We start from the raw sequence: 21,702 nt of genomic DNA on the forward strand, positions 1-21,702 counted from the left end.
TGCCAACATCAACATGCTAACATTATAGAGACTGTAAACACACACACACACACACACACACACACTGTGATGAGACATGCATAGAAGTGACACTGGGGAATGCTCAAAATGCTGTTGGAACAAAGAGAGGTGAAAATTTATTTTTGAGCAGATTTTGAAACAAAGAGATGTGGAAGTTTAATTTTAAGCAGGCCATTTCGGAAATTCTTTTTGTAAACCTTGAGGAACAGGTATGATTTCAACAGGGGAAAGTTTGGAGATATGTCAAAGATACATGATATCTAAGAGCTTGGAGAAGAGATAGAAAATACATAGGTAGTCTTATATTACTGTCAAAGATAGCACTTGAATAGATGTGGCCGGGGATAAGACTAAAAAGGTAGGATAGGATAGATTATGGATGGTTCTGAACTTCTTATTAAGGAATCTTTCTGTTTGGGGGTATGGATTTATTTATGCATGACTTTTAGTCATTAGAGACAGGGTCTGACACTGCTGCCTAATAGTCTACACCTTGTCTCAATATCCTTCTTCAAGGAGTCCATGCTGTAAATTCCCCTAGTAATTAGTGACTTAAACTAGCCTTCCTGATTTTCAAGGTCTCTTCTCAAGATCCCTTTTCAGTTTATTAATTTAAGTAACAGCAATTTCCCTAGAGAATCACACAATGAGTTTTTCAATCTTTTATGCTAGTTATCACTGAAAAAATATATGATTAGATTCAATCCAGTTGTCTTTCACAAAAATAATATGTAGAAAACACCAGCCAAGATGACTCTCTATGTGACTTTAATATCCTAAAGATTTAGGTAAAGAATTTATCTCAGTTAGAGAGAACTGCTTATGGAATGAAAAGGTGTTGCACAAATTATCTTGATGAGCCAAAAATGGCATTCATTTCTTACTTGAAACAATTTGTTCTTGGAATAGTGTGAGCTAAAATTGCGGTTAACTTTTGCAAATTGTATGAATTTGCACTGCATGTTTTATTTAGTATTTAGCAAACCTCCAATATGGCTCTGCATAACTTACACAATACACCATGAAAATGACTTCAGAAACTCCCACAGAAGTTGAGAAGTTGGACATCTAATGCTTTCAAGCTAATTGCGTGCTGAGTGGATAAAGAGGTGACTTGTTAAGAATGAAGATCAGAGTTTCATGGAGATAATGCTCTGTTTACTGCCACATGGACTATAATCCAGCCTGTATCAGAAATATCATAGAAGCTTAAAGAAGAAAATAATGTGTGCTTTAATCACCATCCTACTTAGTCTTAAGTGAAGTACTCATGAATCATATGCAACATCATGGCACTTTTGAAACCTGTTCTTGAATTATCAAGCTGTTATTTTCAGGAAACTTAGAAAGCAAATTGCTAAGAGATAAAAAGTAATTTGATACCATTGCTTATGTCACTTTTTTCCTTCCTTGCAGGCTGGGAAAAAGGAAAAGAGTAATACTCTGAATATTGCAATAGACAACATGTGCAAGAAGACAAGAGACCTTCGCAGACAGGTGAGGGAAGAGATACGCATGGAGATATAAATATACTTGGTGAAACAAACCATTTATTTGAAGCTGGAATACTCATTTCTTATTTTTGAGCTGTTTAAATTAATTTAGAACATAAAATATGAACAGTAAATATATACTTTCACATTTACATACCCCAAAGGGATTTGTGGCAAAGTAGAAGGGTGTGGGCCTTAATGTCAGGCAGAATTACATTCAATTCCTATCTCTGCCCTCATCAGCTATGTGGTCTTGGACATCAGTTTCATCTCTCTGACCTCAGATTATGTTTTTTTTTTTCCACCTAGAACATGGATTTAGTAATACTTAGTAGAGCAGTGAGGATTAAATAAATGTCTTTCAAGACCTTACTAGGTAAGTTTTTAGAGAGTGTGGGCAAATTGATTCTATTACAGTAAAAACTAAGTTTAGCATCTAAACGCTTACAGAAAATAGCTAGTAATTCAGAGACTTTACCAGTTTCCCCTTCCAGTTCTTTTTCAGGATGACATAAATATCAGTCGCAATTAAATCTGAGGCTGCATTTTTAACTTTAGGTCATCAGAACCATCGGATTAGAGAGAATTTTATTAAACAACTTGGAAATCCATTATGAAGTCACAAGTTATATTTTTTCCATAAATATGGAGGCTTCGATATTTACAAGGATCATTGCTTTCCATTCAGTTCCATTATTTAATAGCTGGAGTTCTTTCTCATGCACAACTTTCAGTTGGTCATCATTAACTCATAAAAAGAAGGCAAAAAGCTTTTTGACCCTAAGCTTTTAATGTAAAATATTATTACAGTTAGTGGAAAGATTTAGTAAAATGGCCTGAGCAATCTTTTAGTTCAGAAGTAGTTTTAGAAATTTTTGAAATACATATCCCCAGCCAATTAATATTAGCAGTGTAAAAACACATTTTTCAGGCTAAGAAAATTCCTCAACTTTATGGCTTTTATGTGAATTCTAACATCAGCACATAGAATCATGGAATCTAAGAGTGGGAAGGGACTTAGTACAGCCCATCTTTCAATATAGATGAGAAAGCAGGCCGGTGTAGTCGAGTCAGAACCTACACTGGGACTCAAGAACTCAGTCCAGAGCCAACCTCTACTTCACTGCATGCCTTCTACTCTTCAATGTTCTTCATCATTTTTTTCCCCATCTGCTCCTCCCAACACTTAGAGATGTTCCCATGAGTTAGTAGCAATTGTTATTTTTCATTCCTGTTTCATAAATCTACATTGTCTTCGGCATAATTATGCATAAACAGCTAATCCTCACTTATACATCGAAAGCTTTTGGCATCTTTATTTTTCTAAAGAAAATAAAGCAGTCCCTTGTAATGTAGGATTGCCAGATTTACCAAAAAAAAGTTACAGGAGGCCTAGTTAAATTTGAATTTCAGATAAACAATAAAGAATTTTTAGTATGAGTATGTCCCAGATATTACATGGAACATAATTATATTAAAAATAGTTTTTTTAAAATTCGAAATAAAACTTAACCAGGAATCCTGTATTTTATTTGGTAATCGTGTTTTTGTGTTTCTGTCTCACTGCCATCAGTGAGAAATATATGGGGCATTACAAATACCTTTCTTCATAGTAAGGGAAGGTTTCTAGTTTATAGAAAGTTGCCAACTTCTGGAGGTATGCAAATTCTATCTTATTTCATAGGTTCACTTCTTTATTGTTATGACTTTCTATTGATGCTGAACAAACCACTGTAAAAAACTGCAACCATTTTATTATGACTCTTGATTCCAGGGTTAGCCTGGTATCTTAAATGACAGCTCAGAGATCCTAGGAAGGGGATGTGGACCCTATTAGGCCTTCTTAATACCTGAGCTCCAAAGTCACAGAATGTCATTTCCTTCACATTCTATTGATCAAAATTGTCACAAGCCCTGCATCAGTTCACATCAGAAGCTCTCTCTGTCTCTAGTAGGAGACATGGCATGAGCATACAGGGAGAAGTGTGGTTATTTGGTACTGCCTTTGAATATTTCCATAGTCTTCAACGTCAGTGATACAATAGCTGTGATTCTTTCAGCTTATCCTCATTTGTCCTCCCCAGGACTTTGCTTTCCTTCATAATGTTTATACTTTTGGAAGTAATAAAAACTAGTTGAAACTGCAGTATGAGTCCTTTGCGCCTGTTCTTATTCTTCCAAACCTTTGTTTTAAGTATCTTACACCTTTTCACGCAGAGAATGGTGGAAACCTACTCTTAAAATGTTTTTCTTGCACCCTTTCACACAGAGGAAGGTGAAAACCCTATCTTTAAAATGTTTTCTTGGAATACGTAATGTTTATTTCTTGTTCTATAAGTGTTTAGTTTGTTTGCTTGTTGGATTTTCTTTTTAAGTAACAAAATTAAGCAAAACCCACCTTTCTGTCCATTCTACCTACTCCCATTGCATGGCTTTTCCATCAGTCACAGAAACATGCTCATTTTGATTCAGGAAAGGATTGTATTTCTTCCATGATGAATGAGATAGATTGCTTACAAATATATGGTTAGACATGAATTATACATTTTAGGGCATCAAAACAGAAAGTCCTGGGAGATGATTTAATACTTATTTAACTTTTTTTTGTGGCTCTTTCTTACTGTTTAGTTTACTAGAAAACAAAGAAGGAAGTCCTTGGCATGCATTCCAATTTTTCCTGTGATTTGGTCTCAAATTTATCCCCATTATTTCTTATCAAATATAATTTTATTGAGATATATTAATACACCATACAATTCATCCAAAGTATATAGTCAGTGGTTCACTGTATTATCACATGGTTGTGCATTCGTCACCGTGATCAATCTTAGAACATTTGCATTACTCCAGAAAAAGAAATAAAAAGAAAAAGTAAAATGCCAAACATCCCATACCCTTTATCCCCCAACCCTCACTACTTTATAGTTTCCACTAGTACTGCATTCTACAGAATTTTAAGATATAGAATAAAAATAAGTCAACTAACATGGTGTAGTATTGCCAGAGATAGATATAGAGATCAGAGAAACAGAATAAAACATCCAGAAGTAGATCGATACAAACACGGGCAACTGACTTTTGTTGTTGTTGTTGTTTTTATGTAGCTATATAATCATTATCAAAGTTCAGGGCTACTGGATTACACTCAACAATTCCTAGTTTGTACTTCTAGCTATTCTAATATACTAGAAATGAAAAATAAATTATAGTCATCTATTACTCCAATTTTTCCTTTGCACTTCCTCCCTCTCATTTAATTATTCTCTCAATCTTCACGAATATTTGGGAATTGACCATTTTAACTTCTTCTTGTTGGAAAGGGGTATTGCTTTTATAGGGTAGAGGTATGACACTCATTGATATTCTTGGAGAGATCGTTACCTCTGTGTTTCAAGGCTTGTCTGGCTTAGAAACAATTTGGAGGCCATACGTTTTTGAAAAACTAAACTTACTAGGTTAAAGCATTTATAGAGACTTAGAGCCTAGGGTATTCTTTAGGGTTTTCAGGAAATACTGTAGGTTGGGCTTGTCATACTATGGCAATATCCAATTCCTGGCTGAAGCCTATATAAGAGTAACCTCCAGAATGACCTATTGACTCTATTTGAAATCTCTTAGCCACTGAAACTTCATTTTCTTCCATTTTTTCACCCCCTTTTGGTCAAGAAGGCATTATCAATCCTATGATGCCAGGGCCAGGCTCATCCCTGGGAGTCATGTCCAATGTTTCCAGGGAAACTTATACTCTTGGAGTCATGTCCCTAAAAGGGGGCAGGGTAGTGAGTTTATTTGCAAAGTTGGCTTAAAGACAGAGACTATATCTGAGAAACAAAAGAGGTTCTCTGGGAGTAACTCTTAGACATAGTTATGAATAAGCTTAACTTTGCTATTGCAAAGATAAATTTTATAAGGTCAAGCCTCAGGATGAAGGGCTTGGCTTATTATACTGGGAGTCCCTAATGCTTGAGAGAATATCAGGCATTCCTCAGTTGGAGAAGATTAATATTCCACATTTTCCCCAGTCCCTCAAAGGGACTTTGCAAATACTTATTTATTTTTTGCCCAAAATACTCTGAAATATATCAGGGTATTACTTTAACCTGTTAAAAATAACAAGATATCATTGCCTATTCTAGGTTCCTAGTAATTAGGTTGTTTAGATAAACTGACCTGACAAGTTAAATTAGATAGAAAGTTTAGATTTCAGACAAAATACACATATCTTCCTTTGGTCCCACACAGAAATTGAACTTTTGAAATCCAGACACTATCATTCTTTACTCTGTATTCTGCTTTACCTTATTCCTAACTGGATACATTTTATTCATATCTCTAATTGAAGTTTGATCTTTTTTTTCAGTTTCTTTAACATTTGCTGTATGCAATAATGTTGACTTTCAGAGCTGCAAAACTCTAACTCTGGGATTCAAGTGTCACACAGATATCCAAAGCTCCAGAAAACTACCAGGTTATACACAAAGAGCACAACATATCATATTTTAGAAATAACAATTAAAACTCAGGAATAAATGTGACTGCTGTAAGAGTTTACAATCTAGGAACCTTTACAATGAGCCTTATTGAACATTTCATACTCCTTAATCATTGATTGCCCAGTCTCTGCCCACTTTCTATCTCATGATTACTTATGCTCTGGAATTGAATTCTCAGAGTTTTCTCTTTATAGTTAACTTATATCAGTGAGGCCATGAAATATTTTTCCTTTTGTTTCTTGCTTATTTCACTCAACCTAACGTCTTCAAGGATCATTCACCTAGTTGTATGCCACACAACTTCATTCCTTCCTGCAGCTGCTCAGTATTCTGTCATAGGTATATAGCACAGTTCTCCCTTCTGTTCATCAAATAATGTACCTTAGACCTCCTCCATCCCCTGGAAATCATGAATAATGTGCCTCCATAAACCCATAGTATGGAAATATGTTTTCATGTCCCTGCTTTCAGTTCTTTCAGATAAATATCTAATAAGGAGGTTGCAGAATCATATGGCAACCCTATACTTAGCTTCCTGTGGAACCACAACATTGCCTTCCAGAGGGGCTGCACCTTACTATTTCCCTACCAACAGTTAATAGGTCTATCTCTGTCTCCACATCTTCAGCACTTGTATCTTTCTGTTTATTTTTAAGCAGTTTTATTCATACATAAGCATACAATCAATAGTTCCCAGTATAATTACATAGTTAAACATCCACTGCCACAATCTATACGAGAACATTTCCATATTTTCCACAAAGAAAGAAGAGGAAAGCAAAAAAAAGAGAGACAGCAAGAATCCCACATGCCTTCCTTATAACCCTCCTCTTACTGACATTTCACTTTGATATATTGCCTTTGTTACAATTAATGAAAGATCACTTCAATGTTACTGTTAACCATAGACCCTAGTTTGCATTAATTGTATTTTTTTCCATATACCATCCCATTTTTAAAACCTTACAATAGTGACATTCATTTGTTCTTCATCATTTAAGAACTGTCTTATATTTGTATATTTAATCACCATTGTGGTCTACTCCATGCTTTGCTAAGTCATATAATCCTGGTTTTTATCCCCTATCTTTTCTTCGGTGTCATGCATGCCCCTAGGCTTCTTCTTTCAACCATATTCTCATTCAGCTTTGTTCATTATGATATTCTGCAACCATCTCACAGTATTGTGCTATCCATTTCTGAAACTTTACAACCAATCTGTTGAATGCTCTATACTCATACAGCATCAAATATCCAATCTCTACCCTCTTTCTATCTCCTAATAACCAATGCTATCAATTTTAACTCTCAGAATTTGCTTTTTATAGTTAGTTCATATTAGTGAGACCACACAGTATTTGTCCTTTTTTTTTTCTGGCTTATTTTGCTAAACATAATATCCTCAAGTTTCATCCATGCTGTTGCATGTGTCATGAGTTTATTCTGTCTTACAGCTGAATAATATTCCATTGTGTGTATATACCATAGCTTGTTTATCCACTTGTCCAATGATGGACATTTGGGCTGTTACCATGTCTTGGCAATTGTGAATAGTGCCGCTGTAAACATTGATGTGCAAACGTCCATTCATATCCATGCTTTCAGTTCTTCCGAGTATATACCTAGTAGTGGGATTGCTGGATCATATGGTAATTCTATGCATAGCTTCCTGAGGAGCCACCAAACTGCCTTCCAGAGCATTTGTACCATATAGATTCCCACCAACAGTGAATGAGTGTATATATTTCTCCATGTCCTCTCCGACACATCTAAATTGTATTTATATTTTGATAATGGCCATTCTAGTAGGTATGAGATTATATCTTATGATAGTTTTAACTTGCATTTCCTATAGCTAGTGAAGTTGAGCATCTTTTCATATGCTTTTGAGCTGTTTGTATTTCTTCTTTGGAAAATAATTTGTCCATGTCTTTTGACCATTTTTGAAATGGTCTCTTTGACATTTTGTTGTTGAATTTTAGGATATCTTTTTATATTATGGATAGTAAACCCTTTTCTGACATGTGATTTCCAAAGGTGGCAAAGAACTGCAGCCAACTGAAATGCTTGCTGAGGGTAAATAGAAAATGTAATGGGTAGTAATTATATGAATATTTCCTCCCTGTTTTGTTATGAGTATGTTTGCATTTGTACATAAGTAAATATCTTGTTTTCCTCTTATCATATGACATAAGTTGTATTGTTCATGTTATAGTGTTTACGTCATAGAATATGAAGTTTAAATATGAATGTTACCTAGACTTGCAACCTATTCTGGAGCAATGTAGTGCATTTTCGGTTGTACACAGGACAGTTGAGTATTGTTAGGCAAAATATATATCTGTTATAGTGTTCTATTTGGAAATTAAGCATTTTCAAGGTGATGTGTAAAGCTGCCATTTGACAAGGGTGGACAATGAAGGTTAGGTTCTGATGTCAACTTGGCTAAGTGATGATGCCCAGTCATCTGGTCGGGTAAGCACTGGCTTGACCATTGCTATGTGAATATTTCATGATTAGTTGATAAACCGGAAGGCTGGTATATTAAATCATCAGTCATTTGATTGCAGCTGCGGCTGATTACATCTGCAATCAACTAAGGCTTGTCTCCCACATATGATATAATCCAATCAGATGAAGACTTTTAAGGAAGAAGAGAGACTTTTTCAGTGTTTCTTCAGCCATTGAACCTCTACTGTGGAGTTCATCCATACCCTTCATCAGAAATACCAGCTTTACAGCCTGACCTATGTATTTAGGACTTTACCCCTACCACAGTTGCATGAGATAACTTTATAAATATCATATTTACAGATAGCTCCTCTTAGTTCTGTTTCTCCAGAGAGTCCTAACTAATACATAGGTCCTCTTACATATTTTTTGGGTATGAATATTCAGTTCTACAAACACCAGTTGTTAAAGAGACTGCTGTAGTCCAGTTGAGTTGACTTGATCACCTTATAAAAAATCAGTTGTCAATAGATGAAAGGGTCCACTTCTGAACACTCAATACAGTATCACTGATCAATACTTCCATTGTTATGGAAGTATCATGTTGTTTTGACCACTGTGGTTTTGTAATATGCTTTAAAGTTAGGTAGTATGATATCTCCTATGTCATTTTTTTTTACTCATGATGTTTTTAGCAATTTGGGGCACCCTGTCCTTTCAAACAAATGTCTATTTGTTTTTCTCTTTCTGCAAAGAAAGTTCCTTGAATTTTATTTGGTATTGCTTTGAATCTACCAATCAATTTGGGTAGAATTGACATCCTACCTATATTTAGTCTTCCAATCGATGAAAATGATATGTCCTTCCATTTATTTAGGACTTTCTTGATTTCATTCAGCAATGTTTTATAGTTTTCCATGTATAAATCTTTTATACCCCAAGTTAAATTTATTCCTAAATATTTGATTCTTTTGATTGCTATTGTAAATGGAATTTTTTCTTGATTTTCTACTCAGATAGCTCATTAATAGTGTATGGAAACACTACTGACATTTGTATGGTGATCTTGTATCCTCCCACTTTGCTGTACTCATTTATTAGCTCTAGTAGCTTTGCTGTAGATTTTTGGGGGGTTTTCAACATATGATAGCATGTCATCTCCTAATATGATACATCTTCCTTGCAATTCAGATGGATTTTATTTCTTTTTCTTACCTAATTCTTCTAGCTAGAACTTCCAGCACAATGTTGAATAATAGTGGTGACAATGGGCATCCTTGTCTTTTTCCTGAACTTGGCAGAAAAGCCTTCATTCTTTCCCCATTGAGTATAATGTTAGCTATTGGTTTTTTCATATATTCTCTTTATCACGTTGAGGAAATTTCATTCCATTCCTATCCTCTGAAGTGTTTTTATCAAGAAAGGATGCTGAACTTTGTCACATGCCTTGACTGCATCAATTGAGATGAACATGTGATTTTACTCCTTCGATTTATATATGTGGTATATTAAAGTAATTGATTTTCTTGCATTGAACCATCCTTGTATACCTGGAATAAAACTCGTTTTTTCTTGGTGTGTAATTTTTTTAATGTGCTGCTGGATTCAATTTGCAAGTACTTTGTTGAGAATTTTTATTGCATCTATATATATTAGAGAGATTGGACTATAATTTTCTTTTCTTGTCTAGCTTTGGTATTAGGATGATTTTGGCCTCCTAGAATGAGTTAGCTAGCTTTCTCTTCTCTTCATTTTTTTTGAAGGGTTTGAGTACTCTTGGTACTAATTCTTTCTTGAATGTTTGGTAGAATTCATATATGAGCCATCTGATCTTGGGCTTTTCTTTTTGGGGAGATTTTTGATGACTGATTCAATCTCTTTACTTGTGATTGTTTTGTTGAGGTCATCTATTTCTCTTTTCTGGTAGTTGTTTGCATGAAATAGCTTTTCCCAACCTTTCACTTTCATCCTACTTTTGTCCTTGGGTATAAAGTGAGTCTCTTGTAGACAGCATGAAGATGGATTCTGTTTTTTTGTTTTTATCCATTCTTCTAGTTTATGTCTTTCGATTGGGGAGTTTAATCCATTAATATTCAATGTTATTACTGTAAAGTCAGTACTTTCTTAAACCAGTTTGTCTTTTGGATTTTATAGCCATATCATATTTTTTCCTCTCTTTTACCCTATAGTTAGCCTTACTTATAATCCGCATTTCTACACTCTTTTCCAGACCTCTCTATCCTGTCTTTTCCTATCTGCCTATAGTATTTCTTGTAGAGCAAGTTCATAAACTTTCTCAGTGTCTGTTTATCTGTAAATATTTTAAACTCTCCCTTATTTTTTTAAGGACAGTTTTGCCAGATAAAGAATTATTGGTTGGCCATTTTTCTCTTTCAGTATCTTGAATATATCACATGACTGCCTTCTTGCCTCCATGGTTTCTGCTGAAAGATATGCATTTGGTCTTACCAAGTATTGTAGTTTGCTATCTGCTGGAATGAAATATACCAGAAACAGAATGGCTTTTAAAAGGAGGAATTTAATAAATTGCTAGTTTACAATTCTAAAGCCAAGAAAATGTCCCAATTAAAACAAGTCTATAGAAATGCCCAATCTAAGGCATCCAGGGAAAGATACCTTGATTCAAGAAGGCTGATGAAGTTCAGGGTTTTTCTCTCAAGTGAAAAGGCACATGGAAAACACAGTCAGAGTTTCTCTCTCATCTGAAAGGGCACATGGTGAACACAATGTCATCTGCTAGCTACTTCTCCTGGCTTCCTGTTTCATGAAGCTCCCGGGGAGGCATTTTCCTTCTTCATCTCCAAAGGTTGCTGGCTGGTGGACTCTGCTTCTCGTGGCTATGTCTTTCTGCTTTGCTCTCTCTGAATCTCATTCTCCAAAATGTTTCCACTTTTATAGGACTTCAGAAAATAATCAAGACTCACCTGAATGAGTGGAGACATGTTGTCACCTAATCCAGTTTAACAACCACTCTTGATTACATCACATCTCCAGGGAGATGATTTAATTACATTTTCAAGTATACAATGCTGAATAGGGATTAGAAGAAATGGCTGCTTTTACAAAATGGGATTAGGATTAAAACATGGCTTTTCTAGGGGACATACATCCCTTCCAACCAGCACACCAGGGTTCCCTTGTATGTAATGGGTCACTTTTCTCTTGCTGCTTTCAGAATTCTCTCTTTATCTTTGGCATTTGACAATGTGATTAGTAAGTGTCTTGCATTTGGTCTATTGGATCTATTCTCTTTGGATTTCGCTGCATTTCTTGGAATAGGGGAATTTTTATTGATTATTTCCTCCATCATTCTTTTGACTCCTTTTTCCTTCTTTTCTCCTTCTGAGACACCCACAACAGATATGCCATTCACTTCCCTGATGCTCTGCTCATATTTTTCCGTTCTTTTCCCTTTCTGTTCTTTTGTGCATAATATTTCAGATGCTCTGTCTTCTAGTTCACTAATTTTTTCTTCTGCCTCTCAAATGTGCCGTTGTATGTCTCCATCATATTTTTTCTGTCTTCCATTCTGACTTTCATTCCCATAAATTCTGCCATGTATTTTCAAACTTTTGAATTCTTCTGTATGGTCACCCTTGTCTTTATATTCTTCTTCTCTTTTGCCACGTTTTCCTTCAGCTTGTTGAATTGATTTAGAAGATTTGTTTGAACACCTTTAATTATTCGCTTGAACTTCTGTATCTCATTTGAAGTTTTAGTTTCTTCCTTTGACTGGACCATATTCTTTGTGCTTCCTAATGTAACTTATGATCTTTTTCTGGTGTCTAGGCATCCATTTTCTTGATTAGTTTATTCTGCAGGTCTTTTTATCTCTTTTGCCTAGGCTTTCTTGTTGGTTGGCTTTACCCTCTACCTGTTCTTTGCCTCTCTCACCAGCCAGTTGTCACATTGGCTCTGCCCCACAGTCTCCACCAAAATCCAGGCACCCACAACAGTGCAACTCAAGGATGGGGTTTGACACTGGACACCACAGCAAGGCCCCTGTGTGTGAGTAAAACTAGTCTGGTGACTCTTTTTTTTGGCCAGTCATCAAGAGTTGGGTTTGTTTTAGGGCACTGCTTTACCAGTTGGTTCATCCATATTTCTCAGCCAAAGCATGTCCTGGTTCCCATAGAGGGTGAATAGACCAACTCCAGTGGACCTGGGATAGTGTCCAGAGAAGCTCTGAAAAGCACTATAATATTCCCTTCTACTTTCTGGTCTGCCCAGCAGATGGGGCTGTTCGGTAACTTAATCTTCCTTGGAAGGTGTTTACTTTCTTGTGCACAGGCTGTGTGCAACTGAGTAGGGCTGAAACTGCAGGATCCTGTGCCTTCACTTTGCTGACCAAAATCTGATACAATGTGGTGCTGTACATCCCCTTTACTTGTAGCGGAGGACTCCCCCAACTGCCCCAGTTTTCACCTGTCTCCTGGAAAGGATCAGGCTTCCTGTTCTGTTTCCCTCAAGGATGGGGGAAAGTATTTTGGATTCAGAGCTGTAAACACAGTCTCTGTCCATGTTTCTCAGACTCTATCTCTTATTGACCTGGGCCTTGAAATGTCCTCCTCCTGTCCCTAGGGTCTCCAAATGGTGGGGATCTGTCTCCTTGCTGTAAGAGACTTTATAGTATGTGTCCTTGGTAGAAGATGAGACATTTTAAATTTAATTTTACAGAGATATATTCATACATCATACAATCCATCCAAAGTATACAATTGGTGCCTCACAGTATCATCACATAGTGGTGTATTCATCACCACAATCAATTTTAGAACAGTTTTATTACTCAAAAAAAAAATTGAATACTCAAAAAAATTGATTGAAAACCTGAAACCCATACCCCTTATTCACCTATATTATTGCCCTCTAGCATTGGTGTTGAATATTAAAATATTACTGTTAACTACATTGCATAGTGTTCCATAGGGCATTTTCCGATTTACCAGTCAACTATCAACTTTTTGCAAAAGTGACACACTTTGTTGTAGTTCATGAAAGAACTTTTTAGTATTTTTACTGACAAACACAGTCATCATCTCTTACCAAAGTCACTCTGTTACAGACCCATATTTTAACCTCTAGCTTTCCTTCTAGTGACATACATGGCTCTAAACTTCCCCTTTCATCACGATCTCATGTATAATTCAGTGCTGTTAATTACATTCATCATAATGTGCTGCCATCACTTCTAACCATTTCCAAACATTTAAATTCAACCCAGTTGAATTTAATGTGGATATCAACTCCACATTTTCTGGCCTCATTTTCTCTCCTGGTAAGCAATATTCTAGACTTTTACCTCTTTGAGTTTACATATTACAATTAGTTTATATTAGTGTGATCATTAAATATATGTCCTTTTGTGTCTGACTTATTTCACTCTCAACATGTCCTAAAGTTTCATACAAGTTGTCATGTGCTTCAGGATTTCATTCCTTCTTACTGCTAAATAATATTTAATCATATGTAAATATCACATTTTGTTTAGCCACACATCGATTGATGGACAGTGAATAATGCTGCTATGGACATTGGTCTACAAATGTCTGTTCACATCCCTGCTTTCAGTTCTTCTGTGTATATACCAGTAGTGGGATCACCAGATCATTGTTAGCTTTACATATAGCTTTCTGAGGAACTACCAAGCTGTCTTCCACAGCAGCTGTACCATTTTACATTTGCACCAGCAGTTACTATATATTCTCATTTCTCCACATATTCTCCATCTTGTAGTTTGCTGTTTGTTTAATAGAGCCATTATAGTAGGTGTGAAATAACATCTCATTTTGGTTTTGATTTACGTTTCTCTAATAGCTAATGAAAATGGGCATCTTTTCATGTGCTTTTTAGCCATTTGCATTTCCTCTTTGAAAAAATGTGTATTCATGTATTTTGTCCATTTTTTGGATGCAATTTTATTGAGATATATTCACATATCATATAATCATCTAAAGAATGCAGTCAGTGGTACACAGTATCATCATATACTTGTGCATATATCATCACAATAAATTTTTGAACATTTTCATTACTCCAATAACAAAATAAGAATAAAAATAAAAAATAAAGTGAAAAAACAGGACCTAAAACATCCCATACTCCCTTATCCCCCCTTTATTTATTTATTGTCTTTATGTTCTTGTTCATCTGTCCATATACTAGATAAAGAGAGTATCAGTCAAAAGGTATTCACAATCACATGGTCACACTGTAAAAGCTATATAGTTATTCATTCGTCTGCAAGAATCAAGGCTACTGGAGTACAGTTCAACAGTTCACACATTCCCCTCTATGCTTTTTTTTTAACTTATTTTCTTCTCACAGGATTTTGAACCCTTATATAATGTAGTGACTACATCTCTTATTTAGTAAATGCTTTCCAAAGCCTTCTCCCAAATTTAGTCCTTACATTTTTATTTAATTTATTTTTTTTTACATTTATTAGAGAACTTATGGGTTTACAGAATAGTCATACAAAAAATACAGCATTCCCACATATCACCCTGTTTTGATTTAGTAAAGCTGCTGGAATGCAAGATACCAAAAATGAATTGGCTTTTAACAATAAGGATTTATTAGCTTAGAAGTTTACAGTTCTAAGGCCATGAAAATGTCCAACTCAAAGCATTATCGAGACAATACTTTTTCTGAAGACTGGCTACCAAGGAGCTTGGGCTTCTCTGTTACATGGCAAGGTACATGGGGGGATCTGCTGGTCCTTCCCTTCTGGGGTTCTTTGCTTCCAGCTTCTGACTTCAATAACTTCTTCTCTCAGCTTCTCTGTGGCTTTTTCTGTCAGCTTCTCTTCTCTCTTTTTCTATTTATAAAGGAATGCATTAAGAGGGTTTCACTGAATCTCATCTCAACTGAAATAACCTTGTCAAAAGTCCCACCTATGATAGATCTATATCCATAGGAATGGATTAAAATAACATGATCTTTTATGAGGTACATACAGCTTCTAATCATCATACACCCTATTATTAATGTTTTGCATTGGAGTGGCACATTTGGTACAGTTGATGAAAGCACATTTTACTATTAACTGTGGTCCATGGTTTGACTTATGGGTCAATATGTAGTGCAATTCCATGCATTAAAAAAATATTTTATTGCCATGTTTCCCACCTAACATTTCACCCTTTACCTTCAGAAATACGTGTCAGTGCTGTTAATTATGTTCAAAATGTTGTGCTACCATCACCACCATCCATTACGAGAACATTCCATTGTTCCAAACCCTGTACATTTTTAAGTCTTAACTTTCCATTCCCTATCCCTACCCCATCCCCTGGTGATGCATATTCTGGGTTCTAACTCTATCAGTTTCTGCATGCTAATTATTTCAGATCAGTGAAATCATATAATATTTGTCATTTTGGTCTGGTTTATTTCACTCAAAATGACAACTTCAAAGTTCATTTATGCTGTTGTATGTGTCAGAACTTCACTCCATTTTACTGCTGAATGCTATCCCATTGAATTATATACCACATTTTGTTTATCCATTCATCCATTGATGAACACTTGGGTTGCTTCCATCTTTTGGCAATTGTGAATGGTACTATTAGCATTGTTGTGCGAATATCTGTTAGAGTCACTGATTTCATTTCTTTTGGATATGTACATAAGAGTGGGATTCCTGGGTCATATGATAATTCTGTATTTAACTTTTTGAGGATTGCCAGAATGGCTGCACCATTTTACGTTGTCAGTAGCCATAATCTAGTGTTTCCATTTCTCCATATCCTTTCCAACACTTGAAATTTTCATATATATATATATATATATAACATATATATTATATGTTATATAACATATATATTATTAGACATATATGATTACATATATAGGTGATTTTCATATATATATAGTAGCCATTCTAATAGTTGTAAAATGTATCTCATTGTGGTTTTTGATTTATAGTTCTCTGGTTACTAATAATGATGTTGAGCATCTTTTCACGTGTTTTCTAGCCATTTGTACATCTTTGGAGAAATGTCTATTCAAGTATTTTGCCCTTTTTAAAAATTTATTTGCTGTTTTTTTTGCTGTTAAGTTCAAGAATTTCTTTTTATTTTCTGGATATTAAAAAGGATATGTGGTTTCTAAATATTTTTTTCCATTGTGTGGGTTGTCATTTACTTCTATGATAAAGTATTTGAGACACAGAAGTTTTAACTTTGATGAAGTCTCATTTATCTGTTTTTTCTTTTACTGCTTGTGTTTTGGGTGTAAAATCTAAGAAAGCATTGCCTATCATAAGGTCCTGAAGATGGTTATCTATATTTTCTTTTTAGGTGTTTGATAGTTCTGCCTTTGACATTTAGGTGTTTGATCCATTTTGAGTTGATTTTTGTATAAGATGAGAGGTGGAGGTCCTACTTCTTTCTTTTTCAAATGAAGATCCAGTTTTCCCAGCACTATTTGTTGAAGAGACTATTCTTTTCCAAAATCAGTTGGCAAAACGTGAGGATTAGTTTCTGAACTCTTAGTTCTATTCCATTGGTCTATATGTCTCTCTTTGTGCCAGTACTATGTGGTTTTGATGACTGTGGCTTATTAATAAGTTTTAAGATCATCCATTCTTCTTTGTTGAGATGGTTTTGGCTATTCAAACTTATCCTTGCATATAAATTTGGTTAGCTATTCCATTTCTATATAGAATGATGCTGAAATTTTTATGGGGATTGCATTGAATGTATAGATTGCCTTGGGAAGTATTGACATCTTGCTGTAGTTAGTCTTCCAATCTGTGAACATTGAATGTCTTTCCATTTATTTAGATCTTCTTTGTTTTGTTTTAATAGTGTTTTGTATTTTCTGTGTGCAAATCCTTTTTCATTCTTAATTAGATTTATTCCTAGATATTTGATTCTTTTAGTTTTATTTTAAATGGATTTTTTTCCTGATTTCTTCTGTTGATTGTTTATTGCTTGTATATTGAAACACAACTGATTTTTTTGCTGTTGATCTTAAACGCTGCCACTTTGCTGAATTCATTTTTTAGCTCTAGAAGCTTTGTTGTGGATTCTCCTGGAGTTTCTATATATAGGATCATGTTATCTGCAAATCAGGATAGTTTTATTTCTACCTTTCCAATTTGAATACATTTTATTTCTTTTTTCTTGCCCTTTTAATTGCTCTGGAATGGACTTCCAGTACACTGATGAATAACGTTTGTGATAGTGAGCATCCCTGTATTGTTCCTGATCTTAAAAGGAAAGCTTTCATTCTTTCACCATTACGTAAGATGTTAGTTGTGGGTTTTTCATATATGCCTTTTATCACATTGAAAAAGTTTCCCTCTAGTCCTCATATTCTAAGTGTTTTTATGAAGAAAGGGTGCTGGATTTTTTTAAACTGCCTTTTCTGCATCAATTTTGATGAACATGTGTTTTTTTCTCCTTCATTTTCTTAATGTGGTGTATTCCATGAATTGATTGTCTTATGTTGAACCACCCTTGCTTACTATGGAAAAATCCCACTTGTTCATGGTGTATAATTCTTTTAATGTATTGTTCAATTTGGTTTGTTAATATTTTGTTGGAAGATTTGTGCATCTATATTCACAAGAAATATTATTCTATAATTTTCTTGTGGTATCTTTATCTGGCTTTGGTATGAGTGTGATGTTGGCCTAATAAAATGGATTAGGGAGTATTCCCTTTTCTTTCGTTTTTGGATGCGTTTGAGAAGAATTGGAGTTAAGTCTACTTGGAATATTTGGTAAACTTTCCTTGTGAAGCCATCTGGCCATGACTTGAATTTATTGGGAATTGTTTTGTTTTGTTTAATTTTTTTATTAATCAAAAAAAAATAAAGGAAAGAAACACAAATATTCTTAATATGTGGTCATTCCATTCTACATATATAATCGGTAATTCACAATATCATCACATAGTTGCATATTCATTATTGTGATAATTTCTTAGAACATTTGCATCAATTCAGAAAAAGAAATAAAAAGACAACAGAAAAATAAAATGAAAACAGAAAAAAAGAAAACCATACACACCATACCCCTTACCCCTCCCTTTCATTGATCACTAGCATTTCAAACTAAATTTATTTTAACATTTGTTCCCCCTATTATTTATTTTTATTCCATATGTTCTACTCACCTGTTCACAAGGTAGATAAAAGGAGCATCAGACACAAGGTTTTCACAATGACACAGTCACACTGTGAAAGCTACACCATTATACAACCATCATCAAGAAACATGGCTACTGGAACATAGCTCTACATTTTCAGGCAGTTCCCTCCAGCCTCTCCATTTCCTCTTGGATAAGGTGATATCTACTTAATGTTACCTCTCGACTCTGTTTGGAATCTCTCAGCCATTGACACTTTGTCTCATTTCACTCTTCCCCCTTTTGGTTGAGAAGATTTTCTCAATCCCTTGATGCTGATTCCAAGCTCATTCTTGGATTTCTGTCCCACGTTGCCAGGAAGGTCCACACCCCTGGGAGTTATGTCCTACATAGACAGGGGAAAGGTGGTGAGTTTACTTGTTGTGCTGGCTGGAGAGAGAGGCCACATCTGAGCAACAAAAGAGGTTCTGCTGAGGGTGACTCATAGGCCTAATTTTAAGCAAGCTTGACCTATCCTTTGTAGGTTTAAGTTTCATATGAACAAACCCCAAGACTGGTGGCTCAGCCTATAGCTTTGGTTGTCCACACTGCTTGTGAGAATATCAAGAATTCAACTTGGGGAAGTTGAATTTTCCACCATTCTCACCATTTCCCAAAGGAGACTTAGCAAATACTTTTCTACTCACTGATCGAATCACTCTGGGATTCATCGGGGCATCACTCTGGACAAACCAACAAAATCTCATGTCCTACCCAAGGTTCCATGTACTTGTTGTTCAACCAAGCTATGTACATAAGTTATATTAGGAAATGCACTAGTCAAATATAAATTTTGTACCAAGTAAACATATTTTGCTTTAGTCTCACACATAAGTTGAAATTTTAAAATATTAATTACCATCTATTTTTAGCACCCAGCAGTAATGACATTCCTTTGTTCTTCCTCATGCGAAAACAATTTGTACATTTAGTCACTGTCATACACTCTAGGCAATCCTAGATTATACCATCTCAATCTTTATCATCTATCTCTGTTTCTGATTTCATTTGTGCCCCAGCCCTCCTCCCTCTATCATTCTCACATTCAGCTTCATTCAGTGTTTTAACATAATTGTATTACAGTTAGGTAGTATTGTGCTGTCCATTTCTGAGTTTTTACATTCAGTCCTGTTGCACAATCTGTATCCCTTCAGCTCCAATTACCCAATATCTTACCCTATTTCTATCTCCTGATGGTCTCTGTTACCAACAAAATTCTCCAAGTTTATTCACTAATGTCAGTTCATATCAGTGAGACCATACAGTATTTGTCCTTTTCTTTCTGGCTAATCTCACTCAGAATAATGTCCTCAAGGCCCATCCATGTTGTTACATACTTCATAACTTTATTCTGTCTTACAGCTGCATAGTATTCCATAATATGTATATATTACGGTTTGTTTAGCCACCTGTCTGTTGATGGACATTTTGGCTGTTTCCATCTCTTGGTAATTATAAATAATGCTGCTATAAACATTGGTGTGCAAATGTCCGTTTGTGTCCTTGACCTCATGTCCTTTGAGTAGAGATAGCATATAGATGGATCCCATTCCCTAATCCATTCTGCCAGTCCATGTCCCCCGATTGGGAAGCTTAATCCATCAACATCAGTGTTATTACTGCCCGGGCAGTACCCTCCTTTACCATTCTGCCTTTTGGCTTTTATATGTCTTTCTAATTGTTCTTCTTTTTACCTTCACTCATGGTCTTCCTTTCTACACTCTTCTCCACACCTCTCTCTTTTGCCTTTGTATGCTTCTCTAGTGCTCCCTTTAGTATTTCTTGCAGAGCTGGTCTCTTAGTCACGAATTCTCTCAGTGATTTTTTGTCTGAAAATGTTTTAATTTCTCCCTCATTTTTGAAGGACAATTTTGTTGGATATAGAATTCTTGGTTGGCAGTTTTTCTCTTTTAATAATCTAAATATATCATCCCACTGTCTTCTTGCCTCCATGGTTTCTGTTGAGAAATCTACACATAGTCTTATTGGGCTTCTCTTGTATGTGATGGATTGCTTTTCTCTTGCTGCTTTCAAGATTCTCTCTTTCTCTTTGACCTCTGACATTCTGATTGGTAAATGTCTTGGAGTACATCTGTTTGAATCTATTCTCTTTGGGGTACACTGCATTTCTTGGATCTGTAATTTTAAGTCCTTCATAAGAGTTGGGAAATTTTCATTGACAATTTCCTCCATTAGTTTTTCTCCTCCTTTTCCCTTCTCTTCTCCTTCTGGGACACCCACAACACGTATATTCATGTGCTTCATATTGTCCTTCAATTCCCTGAGTCCCTGCTCACGTTTTTCCATTTTTTTCCCTATATTTTCTTTTTGTTGTCTGATTTCAGATGTTCCATCCTCCAGTTCACTAATCCTATGTTCTGCCTCTCAAAATCTACCATTGTAGGTTTCCATTGTTTTTTTTTTCATCTCTTCTACTATGCCTTTCATTCCCATAAGTTCTGTGATTTGTTTTTTCAGACTTTCGATTTCTTCTTTTTGTTCATTCCTTGCCTTCTTTATATCCTCCCTCAATTCATTGATTTGGTTTTTGATGAGGTTTTCCATGTCTGTTCGTATATTCTGAATTAAATGTTTCAGCTCCTGCATCTCATTTGAATTGTTGGTTTGTTCCTTTGACTGGGCCATATCTTCAGTTTTCCTAGTGTGATTTGTTATTTTTTGCTGGTGTCTAGGCATTTAATTACCTTAATTAGTTTATTCTGGAGATTGCTTTCACTTCTTTTACCTAGGGTTTTCTTGCTGGATGAATTTGTTGTCTCTCTGTTCTTTGACATTCAGTTCAGCTTTTTCTGGACCTCTAACTTAGGTTTTGTTTAACAGAGGAGAATTTTTCAGTTCTTGTTTTCTTGTTTCTTGCACTGTTTGTATGGTGCCTTTTCCCCCCACCCTGAGGAGGGTCTACTTAGGTATTATAGACCCCAGTTGGATTTTCCCAGACCAAACTGGCCTCCTATCAGGAGAAAAGAGTCACCTGCATCAGTTTCCCTGAGGGTGAGAACTAGCAGGTTGACAGACTTTCCTGTGAAGTCTCTGGGTTCTGTTTTTCTTATCCTGCCCATTATG

At 35.4% G+C, this 21,702-nt stretch overlaps 1 protein-coding gene across 12 annotated transcripts in view; it reads left to right on the top strand.

Moving 5' to 3' along the window:
* The window catches only part of CTNNA3 (catenin alpha 3), a 1,849,311-nt gene that overhangs the window by 969,202 nt on the left and 858,407 nt on the right, over positions 1–21,702 (top strand). For all 12 annotated transcript variants that reach the window (XM_077125140.1, XM_077125142.1, XM_077125146.1 and 9 more), the window contains one exon: positions 1,438–1,518. In XM_077125140.1, the coding sequence (XP_076981255.1) occupies positions 1,438–1,518 (81 nt within the window). The remainder of the gene's footprint in view (positions 1–1,437; positions 1,519–21,702) is intronic.

Source organism: Tamandua tetradactyla, chromosome 13 (genome assembly GCF_023851605.1).
Source record: "Tamandua tetradactyla isolate mTamTet1 chromosome 13, mTamTet1.pri, whole genome shotgun sequence".
Classification (NCBI taxonomy): domain Eukaryota; kingdom Metazoa; phylum Chordata; class Mammalia; order Pilosa; family Myrmecophagidae; genus Tamandua; species Tamandua tetradactyla.